At 52.4% G+C, this 13,083-nt stretch overlaps 1 protein-coding gene across 2 annotated transcripts in view; it reads right to left on the bottom strand.

The window, feature by feature from the left end:
• Positions 1-13,083, bottom strand: part of MPRIP (myosin phosphatase Rho interacting protein) — a 187,233-nt gene that overhangs the window by 40,027 nt on the left and 134,123 nt on the right. The window contains exons 15-17 of one of the 2 annotated variants that reach the window (XM_081110750.1): positions 12,533-12,649; positions 6,149-10,006; positions 2,249-2,396 (exon numbers count right to left, since the gene is read on the bottom strand). In XM_081110750.1, the coding sequence (XP_080966876.1) occupies positions 2,249-2,396; positions 6,149-10,006; positions 12,533-12,649 (4,123 nt within the window). The remainder of the gene's footprint in view (positions 1-2,248; positions 2,397-6,148; positions 10,007-12,532; positions 12,650-13,083) is intronic. The other variant, XM_081110751.1, reaches the window with a different exon arrangement.

The following is a 13,083-nucleotide window of genomic DNA, read 5'->3' as shown; positions in this document are numbered from 1 at the left end:
AGGGACCTGGAGAGTATCATGCTAAGAGAAATAAGCCAGTCAGAGAAAGACAAGTATCACACGATCTCACTCATATGTGGAATCTAATTAATAAAATAAACTGATAAACAGAATAGATCCAGAGACATGGAAGCATGGAACAGAGTGCGGAATCTTGGGGGGAAGGCGGGGGAGTAGGGTGGGTGGGAGGTAATTAATCAAAACCTGGTATGGATATATGCATAACCCATGGACACAGACAAATAGGGTGGTGAAAGACTGGGGTGGGGGCAGGGGCAGGCTAGAGGGGGTCAATGGGGAAAAGGGGGACATACATAATACTTTCAACAATAACGATTTAATAATAAAAATTAAATAAAATTAAAAAACACTGCCCTGGCCTGTGTGGAGCATCAACCATATACCAAAAGGCTATGTGTTTGATCTTTTTTCGGAGCATGTATGGAAGACAACCAATTGATGTTTCTCTCTCTCTCTCTCTCTCTCAATCGATAAGCATATCCTCAGATGAGGTTAGATAGATAGATAAATAAAATATTTTTTAAAAAACAAAGACAACCTACTGAATGGGAGAAGATATTTACCAAGACATATCTAATAAGGGATTAATATTCAAAATTTTTACAATTCTGTAATATTTCAGGCAGTAAAATGTCAGATATTTCTCTTATCATTTTTTTCTGATATATCTCCTTGGGCTAGAAAAACAAAAGAAAAATAAACAAATGGGACTACATCAAACTAAAGTTTTGGCACAGCAAAGTAAACCATCAACAAAAAGCAATGACAACCTACTGAAGAGAAGATATTTGCCAATGATATAAAGGGTTAACATCCAAAATTTTATAAAGAACTCATACTACTCAACACCCCAAACCAAACAATCCAATTAATAGATGGTCAGAGGACCTGAATAGACAATTCTCCAAAGAGGACATACAGATGGCCAATAGATATATGAAAACATGCTCAAAGTCACTAATCAACAGAGAAATGCAAATTAAAACCACAATGAGGTATCACCTCACACTTGTCAGAATGGCTACCATCAGTAAATCAACAAACAACAAGTGTTGGCAAGTATGTGGAGAAAAGGAAACCCTTGTGTCTTGTTGGTGGGAATGTAGACTGGTGCAGTCACTATGAAAAACAGTACGGAGGGTCCTCAAAAAATTAAAAATGGCACTTCCTTATAACCCAATGATTCTACTTCTGGGTATGTATCTGAAGAAACCCAAAGCACTAATTCAAAAGAGTTTAACCACTGCTATGCTCACTGCAGCAGTTATTTACAATAGCTAAGATATGGAAGCAACCCAAGTGCCCAGCAACAGATGACTGGCTAAAAAGCTGGGAGATACACACACACACACACACACACACACACACACACACATACATACACACATTCATACACACACACAATGGAACATTACTCAGTCATAATCTTACTATCTGAGACAGCATGGATGGACTTAGAGGGTATTATGCTAAGTGAACTAAGTCAGTCAGAGAAAGAGAAATACCATGATTTCACTTATATGTGGAATCTAAGTGAACAACAAAACAGAAACACGTTTATACATATAGAGAACAGACTGATGGTTGCCAGATAGGATGGGGTTCAGGGACAAGGTGAAAAGGTGCAGGGATTAAGAAGTACTAATTGGTAGTTACAAAAGTCATGGGGATGTAAGGTACAGCATAGGGAATATAGTCAATAATATTGTAATTACAGCCCTGGCCGGTTTGGCTCAGTGGATAGAGTGTCAGCCTGCGGACTGAAGGGTCCCAGTTTCGATTCCGGTCAAGGGCATGTATCTTGGATGCGGGCACATTCCCAGTGGGGAGTGTGCAGGAGGCAGCTGATCAGTGTTTCTCTCTCATCGATGTTTCTAATTCTCTAACCCTCTCCCTTCCTCTCTGTAAGGAATCAATAAAATATATTTTTTTAAAAATAATAATATTGTAATTACTACATGTGGTGCCAGGTGGGGACTGGAAGTATTGGGGGGAATACGTTGTAAAGTGACTGTCTAACCACTATGCTACACAGCTGAAATGAACACAAACTAATATGGAATGTAAACCGCAATTGAAAAATAAAATAAAATATCCCTGGATCAGGAAGCTTAAATCTTAACCCAATGACAGCACGAAGAGCAGTCCTAACTGCGCTGTGCTGCCAGCTCGGGGAGTCTTCCACCTGTCCTGCCCTCCGGCTAACCCACCACCTGCCAGCTCCCACCTGAGATGGTGGCTGCAGTCTCCTCAGCCAGGAGGCGGTCTTTTTCCTCTCGCAGTTTCTCCAGCTCTCGCTGGTGCTGCCTCTGGAGATCTTCAATCTTCTTCTGGTGCGTTTCTTCCATTGCTGCAAACCCTCGTTCGCAGGTGGCCTGCAAGATGCAAAGGAGCTCGATCAATTTGTTTCACCACCTCTAAGTCGGGCATCCTGTTTGATGAGCCGGCAGCCCGCCTGCTCTCAGACTTCCTGTTCTCGAGGAACACACTCTCTGAAGGCGAGCCCTGAGCCAGCGGGGCCACCTGACAGCTGTCGGGAGACTCTCACTGATGCTATCAGAGCACTTAGAAAAGGGTGTTTATATCTGTAAATTGTCTTATTTCTATGACTGTTCTGAATCCTGTGGAATGAGTTGGTATTGTGGGTGGGAAGAGGCTGCAGTGGAATCTAAGACAGCCAATTCTGGGCCCTGATAGAATTACTGCCAGGTTGGACTGACAAGAGGGAGAGAGGAGAATTTGCAGAGGCTGGCCGTGTCTGATTTGAGTTCATACAGTGAGTAGCACTGTCAGTCACAAACTGGGCATTTCACAAGTCAGTCATAGTCATGACTTTGTGAGCTGAGGCTCCACGGGGCTGGCCCTGCACTGACGAGCTGGCCCCCCTCACCTGCTCACACCTCTGCGGTGCCCACGAGGGGTTACATTAGGCTACGTGCTCTCTTCCCTTCCAACCTGTCTTCCTTCTATTTCCTTTGAAGGAGTACAGAGGGACAGTAATTGGTGACTCCACTAATACGCTGGGACACATAACACAAAAACTGCTCTCCAACTTGTCTACACCTGTTACAGGCTGGGGCAGTTTATTACATGGGCACACAGGAGTGCAGGGGAAGGACACAGGATCCCTAAGAAGGGATCCAACCATCCCACACGCTACACCGGGAAGTCCAGGCCTGGCTTATCAGCTGTTCTTAACAGGGCAGGTGAGTGTGCCCCACAGATGTAAGGAGGTCTGTGTAGCTGTTTTGTGCACGGAGTCACACTTTCTGTCTAAATCCCTTGCAAAATCTGTTTCTGAATAGGGATCAGGCCTTCCAGTGGTTTTTAAAAAGTGGAAGAATGTGGCTATGATCCATTCCAAATGCAAGTGGAGGCTCTATCTTCCCAAGAAGATACATGGATTTAAGAAAAAACAAAAAACAAACCCACCCGGGTGTCTGAGCCCCCACAGTAACTGTGAGGCTTTCCTGAGGGCCTCAGTTCAGTTTTTTTAACTCATGATCAGAGTTTGGATTTCACTGCAGCAGATTTGCTGCAAAGGGGATATGGTTTTAACTGCGTTCACCATTAACTGGGCATTACTTTCCCCAGAGGCTCCTTCTGGAAGCCGGTGGTCTCCTTCCACCACCTCACACCAAAGGACGGTGGAGGAACCCTCGAGCTGTGGCTCGGACCCTTGTGTGCTCGGAACCCATCGTCTTCTCTCTCCCAGGTGCTTTGGTTCACATATGGCTTCTCAGTTAACACAGAGCTAGTAGATCTCATAAGTATTAGTTTGATTTGAGTGCTTTAGCATCCTATATAATAAAAGCCTAATATGCTATGTGTCCGGTCAACCATTCAACCAATCAAAGTGTAATATGCTAATGATATGCTAAGGCCACTCAAAAGTTCGCTATGACATGCACTGACCACCAGGGGGTAGAAACTCTGACCGGTAGGTTAGCTTGCTGTTGGGGTCTGGCCAATCAGGACTAAGCAAGTCAGGCTGGACATGCCCTGGAACCCTCCTGCGGTCCCTCTCTGGCTGGCCAACCTCCCAAGTCCCTCCCAGCCCTGATCGTGCACCAGTGGGGTCCCTTGGCCTGGCCTGCGCCCTCTCGCAATCCGGGATCCCTCGGGGAATGTTGGAGAGCTGGTTTCGGCCTGATCCAGCAGGCCAGGCCAAGGGACCCCACTGGTGCACAAATTTGTGCACCGGGCCTCCAGTAGCTAAATAATGGTCAAAATTGTTCCTACAGAAACTCTGAGGTGTCTTTAAAGATTGGCTGCTTCCCTGGAGAGCATGTGTTGGTAAAAAAAAAAAAATCAATAAACATTTTAATTTTTAAGCCAATAATCGCTGGGATCAATGACTACTATGCAGATTCATGAGGGAAGGCAACAGCCTATGGCTATAGTAGAGTGGCCATCAGGCACAGATCCCAATCTCCCCAACCCAGGCAAAAATCTGCACAAAGTAGTAGCATTAGCCGGGTCCCCAGGAGAGTGCTATTTGGTTGTAATTTCTGTGTGTCTCAAGGTTGTCAATGAGAATACCATGGAGCTATGTCACGGCAAGGGGACACTGGGCCCCAGCACCATCTATGGCCAGTTGTCCACACAAAACAGTGTTACCCTTCTGATGGCTTGCTAACTGGTGGTACGCTGTCACCCCTTTGGCCAAAGCCTTACCTACACCCAGCTGACTGCCGTGGGAGCTGGACAGCCTCACCGTGCAGGAGGCTTTGGTGGAGCTGACAGGAAGCAGTTCACTGTGGCTCCTGTGAGCCTGAGCTGTGGATGCGCCCAGGCACCTGCTCACAGACCTGCTGGGTGCTGTGAAAAGCTGCGGGGCCCCGTGAGTAGGGAAGGCACCAGGACAGTGCTGGTGCAAATTACTTTGAAAGCCCCACCTGAGCACTGCGATCACAGGCACCGACTGCCACAGGGCACTTCCGGGAAAGAGCCCTGGAAGCTCTCCTGTGATTCACGATGGTTTCCCAATGTTTCTGACTGACTCAGCACAAGCACAGCGAAGGCGGCCTCTTGGCCTGCGTGCTTGCTGGGAGTGGCTGTGCTGTCACAAAGGTAAGAATGTGCTGCCAACACAGAGCACACTTACGCTTTCCTGCCGGACCAGGAGGAGTGCGCTGCTGGGAGCACAGCCGTGGCAGCTTGCTCAGCAGCAGCAAAGCAGCATTTGCAGCCCGGACCCAGCTCTGTGCTGCACGGAAGGGAGTGTCACCTCACCCCGGGCCTGCCGAGACTAAGGGCTTGTGAGGGATGTAAGCATTTGTGGGGTGTAGCTCCAAGGGATGGCAAGCAGCCCAAGAGGATAACGCTGAGAAGCTTAGGGGATCAGCCACATGCATGCACACAGGTGCCTCTGGTTATGAAGGGGATGGGCGAGAAGCTGGACCGCTTCACAGAATCTAATGCCTGTGGGCCTGGAATTGCCACCTTTGAGTGCCAGGGCCTGGGTATTCTGCATAATGAGAAACAGGTTAGGAGTGTGGGAGACAGTGACAAGAACAGGTTCTTTCTCAAAGCTCCTGAGAAGTACCAGCACTGAAAGCTGTGCTCCCTCGTCCTTACCTAGGTGCCCACTAAACACCAGTTCCCTACAGAGTTGGGACGGGAGTGTGACTCTCGGCACTGTCTTGTCAATATTCCTATCTTTCAGGCTCCCCAAACTCTGCTCTCCTACAACAGTTCAGAGACATCCCTCAAAGGGTGCCTCTGGCCCAGCTATCCCAGGCTTTTCTTCAGTGTAGTTTGCATCAGCCACAGGTGGGCTGTTGGGGCGGGAAGCAGGCGAGGCAATGAGGGGCTGTGAGAAGCAGGCGGGAAGGCATGGGAGACTACACTCCCTCTCGCCAGCGATCCTGTTCTGCTAGTCCTCTTTCCTGGTGGGGGATGTGGAACAGGACGCTGGACCCTCCCCAAGGCCCTGCTCTGAGGCCACGCCATCGTGAGCAAGGAGTTGAGGAAGGAACAAAATGTTGAATAAATTCTGCTTATACAGGAACTCAGGGCCAAGAACTGTCTCCCAGCTCCACCCCGAGAGTCCCACACTGACTCTCAACTAGCAGGAGAGTGCCTGCCCCTCGACTGCTTTGCAAATTAAACGATGCTTCGAAACCTTAAGGTTCTCGAAGTCTTTCTGGTACTTCTCTCGCAGCGTGGCCGTGTCACCCTCCAGGTCCTTGTGCTCCAGCTCCTCCCGCATGATGTCCATCTGAGCCTCCAGCTCCTGGATGCGCTCCCTCAGCCCCACCATGGAGTCGGCCTCCCCAGTGGCTACTTGCAGAGCATCCCTGGGCTGGCCAACTGGCCAAGTGGAGGAAGGAGGCTGGTGGGGGGTGCTGGCCAGCAAGGCTTCCGGCGGCTGGCCCTGATAGTGGCAGAGGGTCTCCTGCAGGCACTGTAGGTTCTGGGAGTAGTGCTCCTGCAAGGTCCTTAGCTCTTCCTCGTGGATGGTCTGTAGCTCTTTGACCTTGAGCTGGAACTTGTCCTCCAGGGTCTGCATCTGCTCCACATGGTGCCTCTCCATGTCCTGCCTGTCTCTGACTGAGGCATCCAGCTGGCTAAGGACTCGGCTGTGCTCAGCCTGCAGTGTATTCTCGGCTCTGTTCAACTGCTCCACCACACACCGGATCTCCTCCTCGTACCTTCCTTGCAGGGCAAACATGTTCTCATTGTGCTTGCTCTCCACTTCCTCCAGATACCTCTGCTGCTGGTCTAGCTGGGTGACCTGGGCCTTGAGCTCTGCATTTTCCCTTTGAATGATGGCAATCACTTCCAGGTACTCACTCTTCTGCTTCCGGAGAAGTTCCTTGTACTCCTCCTTCAGGGCTCCGACAGCTTGCTCATGCTCCTGGCAGGAGGCCCCCCTGCTCTGCCAGGACTCCTTGTAGTACTGAAGCTCTTTTTCATACTCCAGCCGAATTTTGCAGGCTGCATAACACACCTGAGCCTGAATAATTGCATCTTTAACTAATAATGAAGAATACTGACCAAGGCCTCCCAAATAAGTGTTACAGGAGAGATTCTGGGACACCTGAAGAAGCTTCTGACAATCTCTTATGGATTCCACAGGGGGAAGAGAAGTTAAAGAGGCAGATATCTCTCCTAAGAGGCGGGCTTTATCTTTAAGCTGCAGGGCGAGTTCTTCCTGAATCCCAACGAAGGCCCCAGAGCTCTGGTCCGAGAAGTGGAAGGGCTCCTGGAAGCCAGCTGTGTCTTGATGACTCAGTTCTTCTCTTAATGGGCTCAAGTCCCAGGGAGCCTGGACACCTTCTGCAGTGCCTGCTGGGAGCTTGAGGGCCTCTGCGACCTGCTGCATCACCCTCTCAAAGTCAGGGGTTCGGTATGCTCCCAGGATTTCTTCCAGTGCGTGCTTATGCTGCCGCAGGGCTGCCTGGGTCCCCCGGAGAGTCTCCCGAATGCTCTGCAACCGACGGTGGAATGACTCCCTCACTGACTGCACAGCAAAGTTAAGCTCCGCCCTGACCCACGTGGCGTCTGCCAGGGTGGGGACCAGGGCTGGTGGGATGCTCTGCTGCCCACCTCCTGATGCACTGGCTGCCTCTCCCCCCACTGTCCCCAGGTGCTTACTCAGGGACTCAACCCGGCTCCAGAATTCACCATCCACCAGCACCTTCTTAGCCCAGGTGTCTGCTGGGGCCCCCAGACAGACTGCACTCCCAGACTCCAGGGGCAACTTTCCTGACTGAGAAACCTCATCGAGAACGTGCGAGATATCTGACGTTGTGTTTTTTAAAGAGTCTGCTATGTGGTTTATCAGAGAGGCTTCCAGAGCTATTTGATCAGCAAGAAGCTTCAGCTGCTCCTGCTCGGTCAGCTCCGGCTGCGGGGACGGCTGCCGCAGAGTCTCCTTCCCTCTCTCCAGGAAGCTCTCTTCTTCCAGCGGAGTTTGGGACCCGCTGTCTGCAGGGGCTGGCCAGTGACGCAGAGCCTGGATGGCGCTTACTAGCACGCTCTCCACGCTGGCCAGGGGGCCTGCTCCTGCCCCCGGGGCTTCCTCCTGGCCAGACCTTGGCAGAGACCGTAGCTGTTCTCGGCAATTTTCTAAGCAAGCAAGGGCCTGCGTGTTTTTTACCTGGAAATTGCCAAGCTCCCCTACGTGATTTTCAATGATCTTCGCCCTGGCCTGTTTCTCCTGCTCCAACTGGGAGGCCAGCGTGCCAACCTGAAGCAGGCTGGCGCGGAGCTGCTCGCGGAGCCGGGCCTCAGTGCCAGCCCACTGGTGGTGTAGTGTGAGCAGGGCCTCCTGGCTCTGGCCCTGCTGGCTCTCCAGCTTCACCGTCACATCTTTGAGCTTCTCTTCTGTGATGTAGAGCTTGGTCTCCAGGGAGTGTATTATGGAGAGGTAGGTATCAGAGTTGCTGGTTGCAGGGACAGAGCTGAGGGTGGCCTCTGACGACATGCTCTCCTCGGAGGGTGACCGGTCCTGACTGGTGTCGGAAGACGTGCTGCTGGTCCAGGTCTTCTCGGACCCATCGGGGTGGGTGTATTTCTGGCACTGGATCGTGGAGAACCGGATTCTTTGCCTTTTAATGCCAGGTACACACTGCTCACATTTTGCTGTGTTCCGCGAGTGCCCCTCCTTCTCAGGCACTTCTGTCTTCGGGGGCATCATGCTCACTTCTCTCCTGGGGCTGCTGTGCCCATGTTTCTCCTTAAGGGCAGCCCCTGGGTCCTCATCCTCAAGCCTCAAGTGTGGGCAGCCTGGGGATGTGCCTGAGGCTGGGAGCTGCAGGCCCGAAAGCGCAAAGCCATCCTCTGCTTCTCCCAGGGAGCTCTGCGGCTCCTCCACTTCCTCTGAAGATGCCTTGGTAAATTTCCTTAAAATCTCTTCCTTTGTCTGGAGCTTCATTTCTGTTTCCTCTAAGCTGCTCCCCAAGGCAACCATTTTAACCAAAGCCTCATTGAGGGCCTGATCTTTCTTTTCCAGAACTTTCTCATGCATGTCCTTGATGTGCCTCAGCTCCTCCTCCCTCTCTCTCAGCAGGGTGTGCATGCCCTGGAGCTGGCTGGCCACCCTCTGGTAGGCATGCTCCAGGCTCTGGTAGTCGGCCTCCCTGACCTGCAGCTTCTGCTGAAGCTCCGCAACATCCCCATCAGACAGGGCGACACGCTCTGTCAGCTCCTGGAACCGCTGCCGGACCAGGTCCCGCTCATCCCTGAGGCTCTGGACGTGCTGGGCCAGCGTCTGGAGGCTGGCCTCCTTCACCTGCAGCTGCTGCTCCAGCTGGCGCACCGCCTGGCTGCCCTCAGACCTGGCGCTTAACTTTTCCCTCTGGAGGGCCTCCACCTGCTGCTCGTGGTCCTGGAGCTGGTCCTCGTAGGCACTGGCCTTGTCCTCCACCTCCTTCAGGTTCTGCAGCAATGCCTGCTTCTCCTTCTCACAGCTCTCCAGCAGCAGCTCGTAGTTCCGCTGCAGCTTCTCCTCCATCAGCCGCTGGGCCTGCTCGCTAGCACTGAGCTGCTGGCTGAGGTCTGCGATGCGCTCCTGCAGCCTTTGCACCTCCTTCTGCCGGTCTCTCTGCAGCGCCTGCTGCGTCTCCAGGTCCCGCAGCTCCCGCGTCTTCTCCAGCAGCAGGGCCTCTGCGCTCTTGAGCTTCTGCTCGCTGGCCTGAAGCTGACCGCTCAGCACGGCCTTGCTGTGCTGCCACTCCTCCAAGTGCTCACGGGCCTTGTCCTTCTCCAGTTTCAGGTCCCCCTTGAGCTGGGCCAGTGCCTGTTCCTTGAAGGTGAGCTCGGCGGCAGCGGTGCTGAGCCTCGCCTGGAGGCTGCGGATTTCGGCCTCATGGTGCCGGACTGCATCCTCAGCCTCCCCGTAGCTGCACTTCAGGGCCTGGGTCTGCTGCGTAGTCAGCCCCTGGCGCCGGCACTGGACCTCCAGCTCCCTTTGCCGATCTTGATTGACTCTGTGGAGCCTCTGCCAGGCGCCAGATGGGGCGGTGGCCACTTCAGTCTTAAAAAAACCGATTAAACACTGGTTAGTAACACTCGGGCTTCCTAGTTCTGAGTGTCACACCTCTGGCCAGGGTCAGTCACAGAAAAGCTCCTTGGTGGGTTTGCCTTTTATCCTTTGCACAATTTTTTTCATTAAATAAGAAATCCAACAAATCATCTTAATTATTTTGATAAGTGCTGCTTCCAGGTAAACAGAAAACATGGATAACAACATCAAAACAACTCTAACCGAATGGCTTCTAGGAGAAGCCAACCAAACACAACTGAATGATGGACACACGGGTAAGCAGAACAGAGACTGAAGACGAGCCGGGCGGGGGGAGGGGAGCAGAGCACGGCGCCTGTCTGCTGTACAGAACAAAAGGCGCACAGCTCTAGACAATGAGCCTCGGAGAAGCACAGGGTGAGGGGCGGGAGAGGCCCCTCCTTCTAGGACAGGAGGGAAGGAGGAGGCAGCAGGTGACACCCAGCACTTTCCTTTCGGAAGTGGAGCTCGTCCTCAGTGACAGGAGGAACGAGTCTCTACCTGTAAGAAGACAAAACGAGGGGAAGCGAAACCCATGGAGTAAGATGATACCAACAAAACACACCTTCATGGAAGTCAAAATAAGTGACGCAGCACAAAACAAAACAGAACACAAATGGAACAAACTCCCCAAACAGAAAGGCATGCAGGACAGACAGACTCATAATCAGGGGAAACATGAACAGACGTGAGAACAGCCCAGCCTGAGAACCTGACCTGCCTGTGGCCCCTTTCAGTCGGCGGGGAAGCCACAGATGTGACACTCAGTTCCGTTATTGGTTATACTCCACAGCAAGTCCAAACCATGCAAGCTCCTCCTCCCAGAACAAGCAGCGCAGCGCCCATCCCAGGCAAACTCCTTCTGACCCTCAATCCCTAAGGCCCTGTTCTTTCCCAAAGCACAAAGGGAGGGTACGAGCAACCTGCTATTAGACTTTGTGGGAAGGTATTCAGAAGCCAGCTCTGCCCAGTGCCGACGGACAGGGGCTTGGGTGCAGGCTCATGCAATCATCCAAGTTAGACACAGAGGTAGGTTCTTAGGTCAGCAATGTGCACAATCTGCTGCTACTATCTACACTGCCTGATGAAGTGAAAGGGAATCTGTGTAGGATAGGGGCCCAACCCAGGTTTAAAACGATGCTCTCCAAATTTGGAGGTTCTGCATGAATGATCAGAATGCCCTGAGTGAACTGTGCACAAAAGAAGAACGCCCACCATCACCAGCTCCTGGTGCCCGAGAGTCTGAACTGGGCACAGCAATAAGTACAGCTGAAAGGGCTGGGGAGGAGGGTGCAGGGCACACAGGGCGCCCAGGGCCACAGCTAAAGCTGAGGGAAAAGAGAAATGAGAGGAAGAGAAGGCAGAGGGAACATGCAACCACAGCAGTATGGACAGAGGCAGGAAGGCAGGCTCTGCCCAGAAGGTTCACGTGCTGCCCTGGAGGACCGGGACTGAGGCGGGCAAGGCATGGTGATCTGGAAATGTTGGCACAGCCACTGAGAGCTGGAAGGGCCTCGTGGACAAGGTCTACGTCCACACAGCAGAGGCTAGTGCGGTGGGGAGGGGACACTGGCATCTGCGGGTCAGTGTCAGGGCCTGCGCTTGCAGCCAGTCCTGGGCCTTGGCAGACAGCCCATTCCACTGCCCATTTTGCGTTTCCCAGTACTCATTTGTCAGTCGCCTCTCCCCACCAGCACATCACTCCGGGGGGCACGGAGTGTGCTGCTTTGTGTCCAGAACAGAACAGGGCCTTCGACAGAGCACACACCAGTCCACGCTGCCCAGCTGACCTACCTACTGCCAAGTGAGGCACCCCCAGTAGTGCCTGCTGCTCTCTGTGACTCTGCCTGCTGACCAGGGCTGTGGCCCAGAGACCTCTGGTCCTGGACACTGGGTGTGGGCTCTCAGCTTAGGAACCAAGCTCGGGGCCTCCTCTCCCCTTCTAGGCTGGCGGTGTGGGCTGGCTCTGGGCTGGGCGACCATGTTTCCCCCTGAAACTTCAGTCTAGGTAGGGAGAAAGGAATGGGTCCACTGGGCGAGTGGTAATAGCCCAGGTCTGCCTGTAGATGTGGTACAAAGGCAGGACAGGTGATCCAGAGCTGGCTCTGCCACTAACTTGGTCTTAATGAGGCACTTGGTGGCTATGTCACTCAATTTCTTCAATCTGTAATCAAAACAGGCCAAATACTGCTTTTGCAAAAACTATTAGAAATGACATGCAAATATATAGTATCTATAACAAATATATTGGATTACTTTGAGAGCCCAAAGGAAAAACCACCAAAACTATTTTATTAAAAAAACAAAGAAAAAACCTTAGACACAGAAGTTTCAGGCAGATTCTCCAAAATGTAATACCAGGAGGGAAATACACATGGCCCAGGGCACTAGGGCCGCGGTCCTGTGTGCTCAGGCCGGTGTGTGCATTTCTAGCCTGCCAGGGCCCTTGCACTCAAGTTCCCAAGAGCATCTTGAGCGCCCGCAGCCCCTCAGCCCTACCTGCAGCACATAGCCCTCCCGGGCACTCTGCTCCCGGCCCAGAGCCACCCTCAGCTGGTCCTGCAGGAGCCGGTTCTGCTCCAAAAGGTCTGAGGCCTCCTTCTGGCTCTGCTCCAACTGTTGACAAAAAGACACACACTTTAAAGCAAAATGATGGGAACAAACCATCAGCAGCACAGTAGAGGCCCCGGGGGCATTTCTGACACCAGCTGAGCTGGCACACGGATTCCTCCCTGGCCCTCCACGTGCCCATAGGTCAGGGATAAGCTGATCTGTCCTAAACTGCAGCATCTGAAACGGAAGGTTCCTGCTCAAACCATAAATACATAACACGGCAGACCGGCCACCATGAATGTCCACATAACATCCACCCCTGCTCAAGGTCCCCATTTGCAGACCCAGCAGGAAATGTGGCTCTGTGCCTGCACTAGGAGGCACACCCCCCTCTCCCCCCCCGTCCTTTCCGTTTCCTTAGCACGGCCACAGCCTAGCTGCCCTGGGGGGCGAGCCCCACTCTAGCCCCTGCCTTGGCTTCCACTGCAAGTCCCACT

The sequence above is a fragment of the Myotis nattereri genome (assembly GCF_964212035.1).
Source record: "Myotis nattereri genome assembly, chromosome: 16".
Taxonomy (NCBI): domain Eukaryota; kingdom Metazoa; phylum Chordata; class Mammalia; order Chiroptera; family Vespertilionidae; genus Myotis; species Myotis nattereri.
Note: the sequence above shows the minus strand (reverse complement) of the source record. Positions and strands in the feature narration are given on the sequence as shown.